The following is an 18719-nucleotide window of genomic DNA, read 5'->3' on the forward strand; positions in this document are numbered from 1 at the left end:
GGTAGATAATATTAACAGAAATATAAAAATGTGCAGTTAGAACTATTCAAGTGTTTCATTTTAAACTTCTATATTTATATATGTTTAATCATAAATAATATACAATCAATACAATTAATATATGTAGTTTATAAGTAAATATGCATGTATGGGATGTTGAAAAATTTTTACTGATAAGAGCATCTAATATTTAGAGACTGTCAGTTTGAAGGACAATTTTACCACTTCAAAAGATATTTTGTTGAATGTAGTATATCTTTAAAGTTGTATGTGTCCTATATTTTAGGCTGCTGGTCTTGGTCGGATGAAACCAAACACACTTGTCCTTGGATTTAAGAAAGATTGGTTGCAAGCAGATATGAGGGATGTGGATATGTATATAAATTTATTTCAGTAAGTATCTTTTTTTGGAAACTATTTTAAATTTAATTTTATTTGAATTTAACAGGAAATAGAAAGTAAGTATCTTTTTAATTCATTAATTTAGTTGGTTCAGAAAATGTTAATTTTGGAAGCTTGCTCTAATTTTGGAAGCTTGTTTCTCTTATAGTCTCTCCTAATAGAAACATAGGAACGAAAAGAATCACATGAGGTATCTGGGTTTTAACTTGATGATCTCTTAACAAAATTTTTTGATTTTCTGTCTCTTTGCACACAAGCACATATATATGTATGCGTGTACATATGTATGTGTTTATCTACATGTGTGTACTCTGGCTTCTCACTGAAGTTAGTGGGCGTTTTCCTATCCCTGCGGCTGTTGCTGGGCAGAGTTCCCCAATGTCCTTAGACCCCTCAGCTAAGCTCTGTCGTTACAGTATCTCATGCTGAGGGAAGGGCGTTTCCTCACTGACATGCACCCCAGAGGGAGGCTTGCTCCCTCACAGACAAATTCTGCAGTTAATCGTTTGCTTCATTCTTAAAGTTATTTGCATTTCTCTTATTTAAATGTACTTACATGTTTTGCTTTTCTGTCCCCTTCAAGTGTCAAGTTTTGAATTGACAATTCATTTTTCACTGGCATTTCTAATGATCTTTATCATATAGCTTAGTTTTGATTTACTTCACTGTAACTTCTCTTTTGTGGGTTGTCTAGTGGGCTCTTTTAATTCTTTGTCACTCTGTCTTTCTGGTTTTAATCTGTTCGTGGATATTCGTGTTTTACCTGTTTCACGTAATCTACCACAAATGCCATTTTCAACTGAGTTATCTAATAAAAAGAATTAAACTTTTTTTTGTTTTTGCCAGATATACTTATTAGTCTTTCTTAGTGTGCGAGTATTAACGTTTGTCTAACAACGCTGTCTTGTTCACACTGGGTATGAGCATCTCCTCGCACGCGCCACACTGGGTTCAGGCGTGGTCTTTTTCTTGGCCTCACCACTGATGAAATAGAGCTGTTTGTTCCTTCTTATGAAATGTTTCTTCAAGTAGTTGTACTTTTTTTTTTTAAAAAGAAAGAAACACATTTATAAAATAGCTCTAAGATTAAGATTCAAGTCCTATTTTCTCTATGAATTTGCACTGATTACCTTTAACTCACTGGAGTTACCTCCCTTCCCGGAGCTCCTGTGGTATTTTAAGGTAGAACCACGTGCTTATTGGCCTGCCTCACATATGACAGTTTTCCTTTCGTGAGGAAGTAACTAGATCTCATATTCTACTTTTTTTTTTTTTAAACGTCTTTATACTGATGAGGAATATATTTGATGAACAAGATTTCCCAACTAACTGTTAAATGCTTTTAGTGAAATTAGAGCTCTGCTGATTTGTTGTATATTGTGGCTGCTGTTTCTCTTTGGGTTTACTATTTTTTGTAAGCAGAGTCTCACTGTGGCTTTCTAATTCTGTACTCTGTGTGGGGATTAGGGAAAGAAAGACAGTAGAAAGAAAGATTAAATAATGTGGGCCATGAACCGTAAAGCCTGTGGCCCATGGGCTGTGCTTTTTCTCTCCCAAGACTCAAGACCAGTGACATGGGGTAATTATCTCAGAAAATAGAAAAAGTGACATTTTTGCAAATAGTTCTTCTATATGCCTGCCACAGTGTTAGTCATAGTTGCTTATAATGGGAGCACTGAAGGGGTCTTTCTGACTTTGACCTTGTAGGGATTAAAGTGAATGTTTGCCCTGAGAGTCCAAGTATTACTCCAAGTATTGCACAGCAGGCTGCAATTAAAGGATCAGAAAACTATCCGCTTTCTGGTTTTTTAGAGCCGTGTAAATTAATAGCAGTTTTAAAGCAGTGATACCATTCATTCTTCAGCTTGTGGCACTAATGTTTAGGTTGTGATTCTAAATGCCTTGTGCAGTTGAGGTATACTTATATATTCTCTTTTTATTAACAGTATGCAAGGTCTGAAAGGACAAATCAATTTCTATAGCTTATAGCAAAAACATTTAGCTGTTTTAATCCAAAGGAAACTTGGGGAGCTGTATTCCCTGGCTTTTCTTTAAAGAAATTGATTTTGATTCAGTTGATTTATTTACTATTTTTTTAAATGCTTGAGGTAATTTCTTCTCTAGTATTAATTAGACCTTTCAAGATATGGCTAAGAAACACTAACATGTCTATTATTTTTTTCTCTCCAGTGAATCTCTTTTGACCTCAGTTAATTCATCATAGGAATGAAGCCAAATTGTCTCTCCGATTTAAAAATAACAAAAAACCTTTTATAACTGTGTGTTATACCCTAAACACATTCTTTCATTTGTCAGTAGTGTTACAGCAGTGTGGACCGAAAGGCACACGGAAGTACAGCAAAGGCCAGCGGGCTCAGAGGGGACTCGCCTCCAAATTCTGAGCCCCTAACAGAGTATAGCAGTCTTTTATATGTTAGGTTTGGGGAGGAAGGGAGCACAGTTACAAGGTGGTTATCTGTTATCGGGGGCAGGGTCGTGCGCAACCTTAGTTTCTGGTACAGTTTCTCCAGAGTTTCTTTCTGTTTTATCTTATCATGGTAGAAACTGCTGCACGCGGTTTACAGGAGCAAGAGAAGCAGCTGTCAAGGAGGGTGGTAGGGACCCTTAGTGAGGGTGGAGACTTGTCAGTGGAATTTTCCACTTCAGTAGGAGTAATAATTTTACTGTTTTATTAGATTTTAGCCTTTTCTTTTTACTATATGTAGCTATGTATTAATGTCATTTTTGATATGTCTATAGTGAATATTGATTACTTGTATAATAAAAAATAATAATTAAAAATACAGGCTAAGCCTGTAACCATTCTTGGAGACCAATCTGAAGTTTTGGAATTTAAAATTCTTTCAGTAGATTTGGGAAAAATTTGGGCTAAAATGGAGATTTATGGTCTTAGTGAAGTTTTCAGAGTTTGGTGTTAGAACTGTCTTTCAGATTTTAATGTATTTAAAACACAAATGCTCCCATTTGTGCTAATGGTAGAGTGTTAATACTGTAAAGATCTACAAGGGTATTACAGAACAAGGGAATGGAAATGTGTTTTAAAAAATTTAAAGGAGATGTGGATACATGTATCCTCAGATGCATATAAAATCTTTGGACCACTTTTTAAGCCAGTTTTGTAAAAAAATTTTTGTTAAAATACCCTCTCTCAGAAATGATTTCTTCATACTCTTCAGCCTGCTCTCATTCTCAGTAGAATGTGTTTTCTTTGCCTTTATGTATTTCTCTTGGCTTTAAGGGTATAATCTTAAATATAAATATGGTGACATTACTGAAATTTATTTTTCTATAATTTTACTTTATAGGATAAAAATACTGCTTTAGACAGCTGCTATAGGTAGAGTGTTAATACTATAAAAATCTACGAAGTAGTTTTCAGGGGTATTACAGAACAAGGGAATGGGAATGGTGTGGGATTTAGACAAACATACATATCTTGTCAACTAATTTTCAAAGCATATTTTAAAAATCAGACTTTTAAAGCTGAAAGTAATTTTAGATATCATTTACTATTGTCTTCATTTTATAGAGGAAAACATGGAAACTTTGTAATTTTTTTTTTTCTTTCAATAGTGATGCCTTTGACATACAATACGGGGTAGTGGTTATTCGCCTAAAAGAAGGTCTGGATATATCTCATCTTCAAGGACAAGGTAAATCTTATTGGAAATAAGTTTTTTACTTAAAAAATATAAATTACTTTTTAAGGAAATTTTATATAATTATGACAAGTTCTTCATTAATTTTAATAATTACCGTTTATTCTGTATCATGGACTTACTGTTTAGCATTTTAAGATTGGATCTGCTTGGCTCCACCAAAGATTGTGTTTTGTCTTTGTACTAACCTGGATGATGGTTGGTGATTATTAATGGAGAGAATAAAATACAGTTGAAATCATAACCTTAAAAGAAGCAGACATTAGTTATTGGCCAAATTTTTAAAAATACATGATAAGTACAATAGTCTGAGGAAAAATTTTTAAATGACTACTAAATCATTAGATATTTTGATGTTTACAAAAGTCATGCTTTGTGCATATAGTTATATTAATAATGAGAATCTAAACTTCATCATAAAGTTTCCTGTCTTCAGAAAAGACCTGGTAAATCATTAAAACATTTTTTTTATTCAAATGTATTTATGGATTTCTAGGAAGTTGCAAATAAATTAGTACAGAGAGGTCCTATGTACTCTTTATCCAGTTTCTGCCAGTGGTAACATCTTGCATGTCTATAGTACTTTATCTAAACCAGGCAATTGACATTGGAACAACCCACAAACCTGATTCACATTTCACCGGTTTTACATACGTGTGTGTATTTCTGTGCAGTTCATCACATGTTGATTTGTGTAACCACCGCCACAGTGGAGATACCAGAACCATGCTGTCACTGTGAAGACCTCCTGTGCTCCTTTATGCCCCCACCATGCTCTTTCTTCCCCTTTCATTACTGTACAATTTTGTCATGTCAGGAATGTTATGTAAATAATTATAATATGTAACTTTTAAAGCATTTTTTACAAGTGAAGGTTAAAACCTAATTAAGGCATAATTATTTTTGGTAACTTTATAAAAACTATGGAAATTTCCATTTTCTCTAAAGATTTCCTGGTAGCTCAAAAAATACTATATATTTAAGAAAAAAATATATATATATACACCCCTAACATTTATCCCTATCAATTAATGAACCAAATCATCAGAATTAACTAAGCCTAAATAGCTAAGAGGCATATCATGAACTTTGTCATGTGTTTATGTATTTAAATTGTTTTATTTTTTTATTTTTTTATTTTTTTATTTTTTTGAGACAGAGTCTCACTCTGTTGCCCAGGCTAGAGTGAGTGCTGTGGCGTCAGCCTAGCTCACAGCAACCTCAAACTCCTGAGCTCAAGCGATCCTCCTGTCTCAGCCTCCCGAGTAGCTGGGACTACAGGCATGCGCCACCATGCCCGGCTAATTTTTTCTATATATATTTTTTAGCTGTCCATATAATTTCTTTCTATTTTTAGTAGAGATGGGGTCTCGCTCTTGCTCAGGCTGGTCTCGAACTCCTGAGCTCAAACGATCCGCCCACCTCGGCCTCCTAGAGTGCTAGGATTACAGGCGTGAGCCACCGCGCCCGGCCTGTATTTAAATTGTTTTAATCTTTCCACCTTCTACTTCAGGGGTAGTCTACAGTTTTGTTTTTTTTTGTTTTTGTTTTTTTTTTTTTTGAGACAGAGTCTCACTCTGTTGCCCAGGCTAGAGTGAGTGCCGTGGCGTCAGCCTAGCTCACAGCAACCTCAAACTCCTGGGCTCAAGCGATCCTCCTGTCTCAGCCTCCCGAGTAGCTGGGACTACAGGCATGCGCCACCATGCCCGGCTAATTTTTTCTATATATATTTTTAGCTGTCCATATAATTTCTTTCTATTTTTAGTAGAGATGGGGTCTCGCTCTTGCTCAGGCTGGTCTCGAACTCCTGAGTTCAAACGATCCGCCCACCTCGGCCTCCCAGAGTGCTAGGATTACAGGCGTGAGCCACCGTGCCCGGCCAAGTAGTCTACAGTTTTAAATGAAACACTCTAAGGTTTTTATCCATTTAACAAAAAAGTATGGCTTGCTGAAAATGCATTTTCTTATTCTGGAGTAGACCTGTCAAAATATATTTCAGTGATTGAGGTTTAGGGTACCTGACTTGTTAACTCTGCATAATTATTAGTAGTGTTCCTTTTCACTCTCAAAAGTATCACAGTTTTGCATATAAATTATATAGTTCTATCATATACTGAGCTTTGAATGTGATTGAAACTGTAAAAAAGTATTTCATGTATTTGTAATCATTTTGAAATGTTGCTGAAAGCCTTACTATTCACCATGCAGATTTTGAAATAGGAATTTAGCTTAACATAGGAATTAAGGGCATAGGCATTGGAGTCAGGCAGATCTGTTTTTAAAATCCCAACTTTTTCTCTTAGTGGTTTTGTAGCCTGAGAAAATTTTGTGACTTCTAAGCCTCAGTTTCCTTGTCTTTTAGAAGGTAGTTATCTCACAGGGTTGTTGTGAAGATTAAAGAGGAGAGAAGGCCTATGAACTCTGTATAGTGCTGGCACCTAGGCTCACATAGTTTCTATTTTTGTTTCTCTTCATTCACACAAATAAGTGATAAGGATCATGGACATATTATGAATTTTGTATGATATTTGTCTTTATGACAAATGTTTTTACGGTGGAGGTTAAATATTTACTAACTCTGACCAAAAAAAGAAAATGAAGAAATGATATCATGTGCTTAGGAAAAGACTCTATCTCCTGGTCTCGAACTTAGTCTTGGGTAGAATTTTTCAGTGTTGTCTATTATCTTCTCATATGCGTATGAATATTTGTAACATTTCGCAGTTTTTTATGTGTAACTGACTGAGAGTAGAGTTGATTCACATACTCTGTAGTGTTCTTTTGTCTACCAGATTCTACTGTTCCGTGAGTTTTACTAAGTACTGATTCCACAGCTCCTAATTCAAATACAGGTTGAGTTTCCCTTATCTGAAATGCTTGGAACCCAAAGTATTTTGACTTTTGGATTTTGGAATATTTGCATTTGTACAGTACTTACTGATTAAACATCCCTAATCCAGAAATCCAAAATCTGAAATGCTCCCATGAGCATTTCCTTTGAGTGTCATGCAGGTGCTCAACAAGTTTCATATTTTTGGATTAAGGATACTTAACCTGTATCTGACAGTAAGTTGTGGCTCACATATTTAAGTGAATGGTCAATTCAGATAGATTGCCACAGTTGTTTACGTAAGAAAGTGTTTATAATAAACTTACTACTTCATTATAAACACATTGCTTAAAAATGTTATTTAACTATTAAACCACGATGTCTTCCTTAACAGTTAAAATATGATTTAGATACTATTTTAAATACTTTTATGTCTACAGAAGAATTATTGTCATCACAAGAGAAGTCTCCTGGCACCAAGGATGTGGTGCTAAGTGTGGAGTATAGTAAGAAATCAGATTTAGATACTTCCAAACCACCTGGTGAAAAAACTGTTACACATAAAGGTAATTTTCTTTCAAACAATGTTTTATTGGTATTATTTTAATTTGGAGGGAAAGAAATGGTTTTGATCAATATGTCTTATAAAGTAACCTGTTCTAAAACTTGTAGTGTTCGTTTCTAGTTGGTGAGGTAAAATTTATGGCTTTCAGAAATGGCTACAAAATGTCTAGCGGTAGGTTTGAGGTATTAGGTCATGGAACAGAAACCATGCCAATTGTTTACTACTATGGTCTTGTGTGTTTTTATTTATACTTTAAATAAAACATTTTAATTTGAAGCATAGTTTAAATCTGAATGTGGAAAGAACATGGTAATTTTAGAGTTAAAAAAATCTCACAAGACTTTCAGATAATTTTATCCACAGATCTGTATTTCATATTTATGAGAAGGAAAGAGGGATGACTTCCAAATCTTACTCTCCCACCCTCACTCTCCTACCTCTGTTCAGTCTAGTATCTCCATCTGTCCTATTGCCAGCTGACACGCAAAAAAAATCTGCACTGTAAATCATCAAACCATATTATACTTTTGATTCCTGTAAAAGAATGACCATTCTTTTTCTGAAATTGATAACCTTAGACAAATCATGTCTCTGTGTAATTTATCTCTTCTATATTATTTAGAAGCGTTAATGTTACTTTTTATTTCTTTCCTTCTTATTTACCTTGTTCACTTAGAGTAGTAGTACTTGAAAGTTTAGTTGACACCTGTTTTCCCTTTCAATTCTTTGCTGGCTTGATTGTAATTTCTTTTCTGTTTTGCCTCAAAATTCTATAGCCTGATTCTGATAAAGTTTCTCATGTCCTGCATTTATTTTTACTTGTGGTATACATTCTTTCATTTCCTCTTACTTTTTTGTTTGTTTGTTTGTTTTTGCCCTTTTTTTCTTGGATCATGTCTCTACAGAATCGGTTAGGAATTAATAGGTGAAGTTGCAATGGGAGGGGAAGAAGTAATATTTATCAAACATCTACTCTGTACAAACACGTAGATGTTATTCATACATTAGCTTATTATGTGTCACAATCTTATGAAATCATTATTTTCATAGAAGAGGAAACTGGATCAGTATATTTCTACTCTTCTTTTTCTTGTAAAAATCTAAATGTCTAACTTAGCTTAAATCATTTTGAAATGTCAGGATTTCCTTGACATTTCCAAGCTTTTTTAGATGAGTGCAGAATGTCCATAGTTATATTTATAAATTTTGTAATCATCAAAGACAGATACTATTAAATATCTACTCTATAAGGGCATATTTAATACTACTATAAAATTAAATATGATAATTTGTTCATATTCCATAACAGGCATAAGTTTATACACTTTTAAAATCTACAGTATTAGAAACATTCTAGTGTAGTGATTATATAGTCCTAGTATTTGGTGATGTTTGTCTTGATTATTGAAGCATATGATGTGCAAGGGGACAAAAAGAACACCCTTCGCATGTTGACTTTGTGCCAGGCACTAAGCTCAGTGCATTAATGCTTGCAGCATAACAGTCTTACTTAAGGTAGGTACTGTTAACCCTTTCTACAAATGAGAGAGGTGAGGAATTCAGTTAACTAGCTGAAGTTCACGCAGCTAGTAGAAGGGGTAGAGGTAAGATTGGAATCTTGGCGTCTAACTCCAGAGCCCATCACAGTATATTCTTTCATGCCCAAGTCCAGACTTTTACATACCCGAAACAAATAATGCAAGCTTATGTTAAGAAAAGAATTAGATTAGGAAAACCATTAACTGAAGAAAAATATTCATAGATATTTAAATATAAATGGATGAATATATGTACACATACATATATATATACATTTATATATTTAGGAAAAAAATCACTTATTTATAACCTGGCATTTTATATAAAGCAAAAAAAAGACTTCTGTCTGATCAAATTCCTTAGTATTTCAAGTGGTGAAATAGTGATTAGTTTTTTACAGATACCAAATATCCATTAATTGTTCTAAAATTGCTTTTCAGTCATTTGCATAGTGATGCAGTAGCATGGTTAAAATTTATTATCTGCAATATCAATTTTTTAATGTCATATTTCTACTCTATAAGCCATAGTTCAACATCTTTACAACTAATTTCAAATATGAAAATTCAAAAAATCTGAAGTTTTTTTGATAATTTTGCAGAAATAAAATTTAGATGTGTTAATCAGTTGCCATGTAGGGGAGAGGTCTAAAATATGTTTGCTTTTTAAAATATTTCACACTCAGTATAGAAAATATTAATCTTCAGCCTTGATTTTTTTCTTTTTGTGGACTGTTGCTTCATAGTATGTTTTGTTTATAAATGTGCTTTATTTAGGTTTTTTATTAATATAAAAACAATTAACTTATATTTTGTGTTTTTTAAATATAATCTAGACGAGGAAGAGGATGGCAAGACTCCAACTCAACCACTGTTGAAAAAAGGCAGGCATTTTTCATCATTTTATTTTAATCCCTTTTTTCATACTGTTAACTCTTTAACTCCAACCTTATTCTTTTCTTTTTTTACCTTAGTTTTTATTTTCCATGGTAAGGTGATATTACAGTTACCTATTAAATGCAGATTAGAAAAATTATCATTAACCCAACTGAAGAGTTATATCTTCTTGGGAAAAGGTGATATATCAGAGACAAATTCTTTTAAATCATGACAGCATTTCTGAAATATTCAAACCCTGAAAGTCAGTATTTTTTTTCTTAATTTAAACTTCATGGTTTAGATGATAAGTAGGGACACTGAAATAGGTTTATTTACAGTGTCACTTGCATTCTTTACCATCAGTTGTAAGCAGCCAAGTCCTCAATTTTGATACTAATATATTTTTCATTTCAAAAATTATAATATTTCTCACAGTCGTGCTGCGTTTGGGAGATACACAAGTCATGTCAACGTACATGCATTTTATGAGAAGGAGATAGAGGTGAGAGTTATGGAGCAGTGTGGTTTGGTAGCCATATTATTTCATCGTGCAAAATCATTTGTCATGTTTGCATATACCATGGCAGCATGAAAAGTGAATGACATTCTGCAAAAGTGATCAGATTTCCTCCTGTGGATTTCTGCTTTTAAAATTTTGGTGTAGGAGTGTCATAATAGTCATTTGCTTGCGCACAGTACCAACACTGTTTTTGCTTTTTGTTTTTGTTTTTTTTAAGTTCCTGGGAATATAAATGGGAACTCCCTTGGCATATTCCCTTTAGACTTACAGCAGCTGGGTGCCCTTCCAGGAAAGCCCCCATCTTTCTGTGGTTCAGAGAAAGATGTGGCAGTTATATGGCTTTAGAATTGGGTGTCACATACTGAGAGGACGAAAGATAAATAAAGACAAGGGAGTTTTTCCTTAGACTAAGCTTTCAGTGTGATAATTGTAAAGTTGTATTAGTATGTCTTCAGCTCCCTTCTGTCATTTATATTACAGATAACAACTTTTATTTAAAAAAAAGTCTTGAGCTTTACATTATTGAGATACCAGATTACAAAAGAAATATTTTCACAGAACCAGGCATAAAAGCTTGATTTGTCCAGTTAGACTAAAACAGCTTTTCAAAAAAAAAAAAACCAAAAAACAAAATTTAGCGGCCAAGTATAATTTTTTTGATTGGTATTTATGATTCTCTTACATTCACATTCATTCAGAATGCTTCAAAATATTAGAAATTAGGCAAGATAATTTGGATTAGTTTAGTTATTGTAAACAGGTATTTATCTGTAGCCATTTTTAAAGTATGTTTAAATTATAAACAGCCAAATACTTACAATGGATACCAAATACAACTATCTGTATTATAAACATATCAATGCATCAAAGTTAGGAAACCATAGAAGATCAACAAAAGGGACTTTAATATTTATTTCCCTCATATCTTTTTTTTTTTTTGATTAATCCTTTAGAATCCAAAGGCCCTATTGTGCCTTTAAATGTAGCTGACCAAAAGCTTCTTGAAGCTAGTGCACAGTTTCAGAAGAAACAAGGCAAGAATACTATCGATGTGTGGTGGCTTTTTGACGATGGAGGTAAGGTGGTTAATATACATGTTTAATGACTTTTCTGAAGCTGTGAGAACAGCAGTGAGAAGTGGCATGCACCCTTCACCCATAGATTAGCTTCAGAACCGGGCACGGCGGTTGGTTGTCAGGCTTCTTCAGTAGCCTTCAGTGTGGAAGTTGCCTTGTACTTCTTGAGCTTCATGACCTTAAGATTTTTTTAATATTACAGCCCATTTTGTAGAGTGTCACTCAATTTGGAGTGCTGTTTTTCTTTTTATCATAATTTGTTTATGTATTTATAGCAGAAATATCACAGAAGTACTGCTGTGCTCCTCTGTCTACATCTCATTAGGTGACATGTGATGTTTTGTCTGTCCCATCCTTGGTGATGTTAACTTTGACCATGAGCAGTGTGGCTTTCACCAGATTTATCCACTGGAAAGTTACTCCCCCCTTTATAATTATAGGTCTTGGGGGTGGGAGGGGAAGGGAGGAGTTACTTGGAGAGTATTTAAATGTATCATTTTACCTTTACCACTATCTTTAGCAACCATAAATGTTTCTTCCTGAATTTATTATTATTGTCATGATTGCCAAATGGTAATTTTCCAATCCCATCATTTCTTCCTTGTTTGTTAGTTGGCATATTACTGCAAGGAAGAGCTTTCTCTTTATTTCTATCAGGATGGGCTCATTGATTCCTGTTTTATTCAGTGGGGTATAATTTGTTACTCTCATTATTTGTTTTGATGTTCCATTTGTCCCATGTTTAGCCAGTGGGATCCTCTTCTGTGTCCATTTATCATGTCCAGTCATTCTTTTAGTTACTTTCTGACACGAGACGACATCACAGGCTCAGTTTGTAGTTTTGTACTTTCTCTACACCAGCTGTGGAAGCAACCCTTTATCCAAGGAACGCTGGTTCCTTTTAGTGGAGAATAGTATTTAGAAACAAAGATCAAGGTATTAGATATGCTACTAGATATGTTCCCAGGACCACTAAGAGGACAGAGCTAGGAAATACGCATACATATGTTTTGTGTGTGTGTGTGTGTGTGTGTGAGTGAGTGAGTGTAGGTACAGAGATCAAATAGCAATTTCAGCCCAGCTTCTCCCTTTCATGTTTCTCATTTCGGTGTTAACCTGGCTCCCGTTAGGGTCACTGAATATGCTCATGTCCTCAGTCCTCCTGTGTGCGACCAGTCTCCCGGCTCTGCCGGTCCCCTGTCCCCTTTGGTGTGCTTCCTCAGACGGACCCAGACGCCACCGGGCCTCCCTCCCTGCTTAGGCCTGTCTGATGGCTTTTTTGACTAATTATCAAGGAAGGACAGAAAGAATTTTGTTTTATATTGAGTTGTAGTGAACATGTTTTTAGAGACTAAATTGAATTAAAAGTTTTTGAATGATAAATTAGCATTTTATAAATCATTTGTTATATTTTTATAATTCAGGTTTGACCTTATTGATACCTTATCTTCTGACTACCAAGAAAAAGTGGAAAGACTGTAAGATCAGAGTATTCATTGGTGGAAAAATAAACAGAATAGACCATGACCGGAGAGCGTAAGTTCATTTTAAAACGGAAGGGCATTAATCTAGTAGCACTTCATTATCACAATATAGATTTGATAGGGTAAAAATTAGACAATCCAGAAAATGTCAGTCATGTTCCTCTGTTCTATACTGAAGCTGAAAATTCTACTTAAACATAACTTCATTCTCTTTAATTTAGTCTTCACATTTAAGTTGTAGGTACTTCATTTTATTTAAATGTGATATTTTTAACATATTAGCATTTAGAAGGTTCTTCTTAAATTCTTGTAGCACTAAAATATTAAGCAGCTGTTTTTCTTTTAATTGGGGAAGAAAGTACACAAAGATTGCCTACTATATATGGGATGCATTCTGTAGACTTCTAGACGACAGGGGTTTCAGGATGCCATTGTTACACATCCCCCCCCTTCCGTCTGTCCTGCCACAGCGCTAGTCCTGGTTTCAGTGCTTCTCTCCTGCTCTTTAAGTGCCTCCGCCTTGCCTCTGGCATCGCCGCACACACTGTGCACAGCCCTGCCAGGTGCATGCTTGGAAAGCAGTCTCAGCCACGTGATTCCTCTGCCCAAAGTACTCGAACAACTTCTCCGTGACCTCCCGGAGAAAGTCTAATTGCCGTAAGGCCTTTGACAGTATGTTCTCCTGCTCCCTTTCCATGTCTATCTCATACTGCCCCAGATGTGCCCCACCTTACGCTTCTGCACATGCCCTGACCACGCTGTGACGTCAGGGCTTCTACTGGGGCTCATGTCTCCCCTGTAAATATGAGTGGCTCTTCGCTTGCCTTTCCTGTTATCTGTTTAAATAGGCCATTCTTTAAAACCCAGCTCAGTTCTTCCTCATGCTTTCCCTGTTTTTTTTTTTTTTTCCCTTTGCCGCCTTGACTAGTTGTTATTTTTCCTTCCCGAATCACAATACACTTGATGCCTACCACTCCTCACATTCTGGCCTGTATTATATTTTCTTAAATTTGAGTTTTGTGGGCCCTATATTGTTTAGCACGTTGTATAGTAAGAACTCAGTATAAAGGTAGATACTGGAATTCAAGTAGGTGTTTATTCATTTCTAATAATGAATTATGCAAGAAATACTAGTAATGAATTTAATAGTTAAACCTGTAGCTTATCTGCTTTCTAATATCTCATGTCTTAATTTTAAAAACTCATTTTATTGAAAAAATTGTTTTTTAAATTGCTTTTGTTGTGTGTGTGTATGTGCACTTCACCTTTTCTGTTGTTGCCACCAGTGTTTCATTGCCAGCTATGCTTCCAAAAGGATATTTGCTGAAAAGCCAAGCTCTTTGCTGTTCCTTTTCTGTGCCTGTTCCAGTTCCCCTCCCCCCTCCCCCCACACAAGCTGTGAAATTAATCTGCTGTTAGCGGTGTCTTCAGTTTGGCCCACAAAGTCCTATTTGGGCCTTGAGATAAGCATTCTTCTTGGATGGAAGAATAATCTAAAAATAATATCCATTTACTAGTTTTTACTGAAACTCATATACTTACTAATATAATTGGACTAAAATTAGCTTAAAAAATACTGGTTGTCATTCAGACTTCATTTTTAATGTCTTTCTCTGCCTACTCACTGTTGGATACCAAGGAGAGGTTCAGAGAAAGTGAAAGAATGTAGCAGAAGTTTCTACTGGGGAATTTAGAAGTCTACTTGTGAATGAACGGTGTGAATTAATTCAGGTGGACGTGGTTTAGCACCTTACAGGCTTCTCCTGTAAACCATGCTCTTCTGGTAGATGGATTCAGCCTGGTATAGAATAAAGCTACTTATATGCGCCCTTCATGCATCTCAGTGCTTATTCATTTTTGTTATAGGATGGCTACCTTGCTTAGTAAGTTCCGGATAGACTTCTCAGATATTATGGTCCTAGGAGATATCAATACCAAACCAAAGAAAGAAAAGTAAGTTATGTATAAATTACAAATTTCTGATCCTTTTTTAGTTGGCCTACTCAGACACAAATTCAACTTAAACTAAGTACCTAGAGTTCTTTTTCCTGCTATTAGTTACATGTGAAGTCAATTTTTAAAAATTTAGCACTGATACTTGGCATGCCTACAGCAGATATTAAAATAAGTCTAAAGAGTTTTCAATTTTTGGAGAGGATTTCGATCACTACTTTATGTGATTTCTGAAAATTGTTAATGCCGCAGATGGTTTATTTCCATTGTTCCTGCCCACATTGATGATAACCACTCAGTCTCTACTCCAAATACTGATTACTTTCCACTGTTTTGTTTTATTGCTAAAGTAGGAGAATCTAAGAATTTACATACAATAATTGCATTCACAATTCCCCTAGAACAGACTCTTGGAATATTCTACCAGAAAATGGTATACAGAGGTTGTTATAATTATAGTTGTATTTATTTTACCAGATACAATTTTAATTATTCTCAGATAAATGTTGAAGAAATGATGACGCTGATATAAAGAATTTATTTTAAATAGAAAATAGTAAGGTATATTTTTTGAGATTGTAATCAGGGAGAGATTGCTTCTATTATAAAACAGTATATACCATGTGCTTAACTAGATGTGATACTAAAAAATATTTCTCATATTCATAGGGGATTACAGTGCCATTCATGTTCTTTTATTACCTTTTGTCCTAGTAAGGATCTTTAGATCTAGAAATTAATTCTGTGTCTTTTAAAATTTTAGTATCTGCCCTTTCCTCCCTTCAAAGTGTTCTAGTGTATTTTCTTGCACTATTTTTATCCATTGGTATTTGAACTGGGAAAGCCTTTGGGTGTATTGAGCAAAGTAGTAGCACAATTGGCATTTTGGCTACTTTGATAAAATTTATTCAAGTTGAGGGGGGTGGGCATAGAAGCAGGGGTGGATACAGGGAGATCAGCTTTAGCAATTAAAAACAGCAATTTTATTACACATTGAGTATCCCTTATCCCAGATGCTTGAATTTCAGATTCCTTTGGATTTTGGAATATTTGCATTGTACATACTGGTTCAGCATTCCTAATCTGGAAATCTGAAATTCAAAATGCTCCAATGAGCATTTCCTTTGAGCATCATGTTGATGCTTAGAAAGTTCCAGATTTTGAAGCATTTCAGATTAGGGATACTCAACCTGTATTGTCAGTATGGTTTTAAATTTCTAATCAGTTTGAGACACTAGCAATTGCTGTTTTTTAAATAAATTGCCAAAGTGACTGTTGTAGTTTGGGTATGAAGGGGAGCACGATAGACGAGAAGCACTAACTTTTCAAGTTAGAATTTAGTGTTTAAGATCTTCTTGTTATGTAATTTAAATAAAGTTAATTGTCATTTTTCTTTCAATTTTTTAAGTATTGTAGCTTTTGATGAAATGATTGAGCCATACAGACTTCACGAAGATGATAAAGAACAAGATATTGCAGATAAAATGAAGGAAGATGAACCATGGCGAATAACAGATAATGAGCTTGAACTTTATAAGACCAAGGTATTCTTTTCTTCTGCTTCCTTTTCATTAAGCTTCTATGTGGTTCTTTAAAATCCTTAAGACATAAATACCAAGAAGTGCAATGTGGTATCGAAGGAACCAGTCGTAATGGTCTAGAAATGACTTTGTCCTGTTTCATTTCAGACATACCGGCAGATCAGGTTAAATGAACTACTAAAGGAACATTCAAGCACAGCTAATATTATTGTCATGTGAGTAATATCTATATTAAGATTTTATTGTTATTCATTTTAGGATGATGTACTTTGAATTAACTTATATTCCAAGTACATATCTATATGGCACCCACAATGACTTAGGTGTTATAAGGAGGAAAAAACTTTTTTGAATGTACTTTGCTTTAAGCTTTTGGAGAAATCATTTAAGTTAGGAGGAAAGACAAAAACTTTAACCTTAAGCATTATATGATCTAACTAATTCTTTATCATAATAGGTTATTCTGAAACTTTTCCTTTACCCTTCTCACCTTTTCAAAATTCCTTAGCTTTGTAAACATTACAGCGTAGCCATCACGCATGTGTGAGGTGGGATGGTCCCATGTTAAAATTTGGCTCCCGGACAGCTTGCTTCTTTATGACAATAACCTCAGAAAGTTATCTGGAGGATTAAATTTGATTCGAGATTCCTATTCGAATCCCCACTCCCAGGTTTCCCCCCACACACACTTTACATATAGATACGTTGTCCTCGAGTTAAATATAGATGCTAATTGCCTACTTTGGCTCTTCCTCTGTTAAAGTAGGTTAGCTAGATATTATTTGAACCCAAATTTTCTCAGTTCTAGAGCCTTTGTCCTTAATAGATAAGGAAAGCTCAGGCCTCCAAAAAACCATGTCAAGTGATGGAAAAAGTAATACTAAAGGACTGTTAGTTTAAAAATAGCCATTCAGTATATCAGAAAGTTTCAGGTTCTGCTGATGATCAAATACCTGTAACGGAAGACACTAAAACATAGAAATTTAGAGAGAAACTTCACTCTGCGTAGCAACTAGCCACTACACCATCACTTATAAATAGCAACTAAAACCCAGAAAAATAGAAGAAGATAAGAATTTCATTTATCCATATATAGCTTCCATTTTCTAAATTCCCATAGAAACATCCTTTCTCCTAAAAGAATTCTATTCTCATCGAAAAACGGGGAATTTGGGATTTAGTGTTAGATACCAAATGTATTTTGATTTATAGGAATATTTATTTGCTGTTCTTATGAACAGGTTTTTAAAAATCTTTTGTTTAAAATGGAAAACGGAAATAGTAATATGAGTGTTTAGCACAGTCACATGATGCATAAAGGTGTTTTGGTCAATGGTGGGCCACATCCATGACGGTGGTCCCTTAAGATTATATGATGTATTTTTACAGTGCCTTTTCTAGGTTTAGATACACAAATACTTACCATTGTGTTCCAGTTGCCTGCAGAGTTCAATGCAGTGATGTGCTGTGCAGGCTTGTAGCCTGGCGGCAGCAGGCTGTGCCATCCAGCCCAGGTGTGCAGCGGGCTCTGCCACCTAGGTTTGTGTAAGTGCACTGTGACGATTGCACAAGGGTGAAATTGCCTAGCGACGCATTTCTCCCAACACATCCCCATCGTTAAATGATGCGTGCTGTAGTTGCTATTCCTATATGGAGAATTTCCCCACACTCGGAAGTATTCTGTAATTATAACAAATTATAGTAAATTCTAGTTAATTTTATTGTGACTTCATTTATAATTTTTGTTACATTTTACTCTTCTCAAGTGTATTGCTCAATTTCCTTTCTGTTTTGGATGCCAGGAGTCTTCCAGTTGCACGAAAAGGTGCTGTGTCTAGTGCTCTCTACATGGCGTGGTTAGAAGCTCTATCTAAGGACCTACCACCAATCCTCCTAGTCCGTGGGAATCATCAGAGTGTCCTTACCTTCTATTCCTAAATGTTCTACACAATGGACAGTCCTCCAGAGTGGTACTTAGTGCCTAGTGAAGTAACTGAAATCTTCAATGACATATTAACATCACAATGGCAAATGGTGACTTTTCTTTCACTATTTCATTACTTTGAAAGCACACAGGAAAGTTGCTCCATTGATATGTGTATGGAGACTTCAGTTTTAGTCAATTCCATGTCTCAATCTTAATGAATGGTGATTCTTTCTTGGACTAAAGTTCATGAGAGTAAAGTTTTCCTTTGCTACTGGAATAGCAATAAAAGTGTGTTATATTTTGATTGATGAAAGGAGTACAAAA

The 18719-nt window shown here is 34.9% G+C and overlaps 1 protein-coding gene across 2 annotated transcripts in view; it reads left to right on the forward strand.

The window, feature by feature from the left end:
• The window catches only part of SLC12A2 (solute carrier family 12 member 2), a 90431-nt gene extending 72025 nt beyond the window's left edge, over positions 1–18406 (forward strand). The window contains exons 18-27 of one of the 2 annotated variants that reach the window (XM_069492037.1): positions 287–393; positions 3997–4076; positions 7353–7478; positions 9852–9899; positions 11368–11490; positions 12915–13026; positions 14841–14927; positions 16336–16471; positions 16616–16683; positions 18271–18406. In XM_069492037.1, the coding sequence (XP_069348138.1) occupies positions 287–393; positions 3997–4076; positions 7353–7478; positions 9852–9899; positions 11368–11490; positions 12915–13026; positions 14841–14927; positions 16336–16471; positions 16616–16683; positions 18271–18406 (1023 nt within the window). The remainder of the gene's footprint in view (positions 1–286; positions 394–3996; positions 4077–7352; positions 7479–9851; positions 9900–11367; positions 11491–12914; positions 13027–14840; positions 14928–16335; positions 16472–16615; positions 16684–18270) is intronic. The other variant, XM_069492038.1, reaches the window with a different exon arrangement.
• Positions 18407–18719: the final 313 nt, after the last annotated feature.

Source organism: Eulemur rufifrons, chromosome 17, assembly GCF_041146395.1.
Source record: "Eulemur rufifrons isolate Redbay chromosome 17, OSU_ERuf_1, whole genome shotgun sequence".
Lineage (NCBI taxonomy): Eukaryota > Metazoa > Chordata > Mammalia > Primates > Lemuridae > Eulemur > Eulemur rufifrons.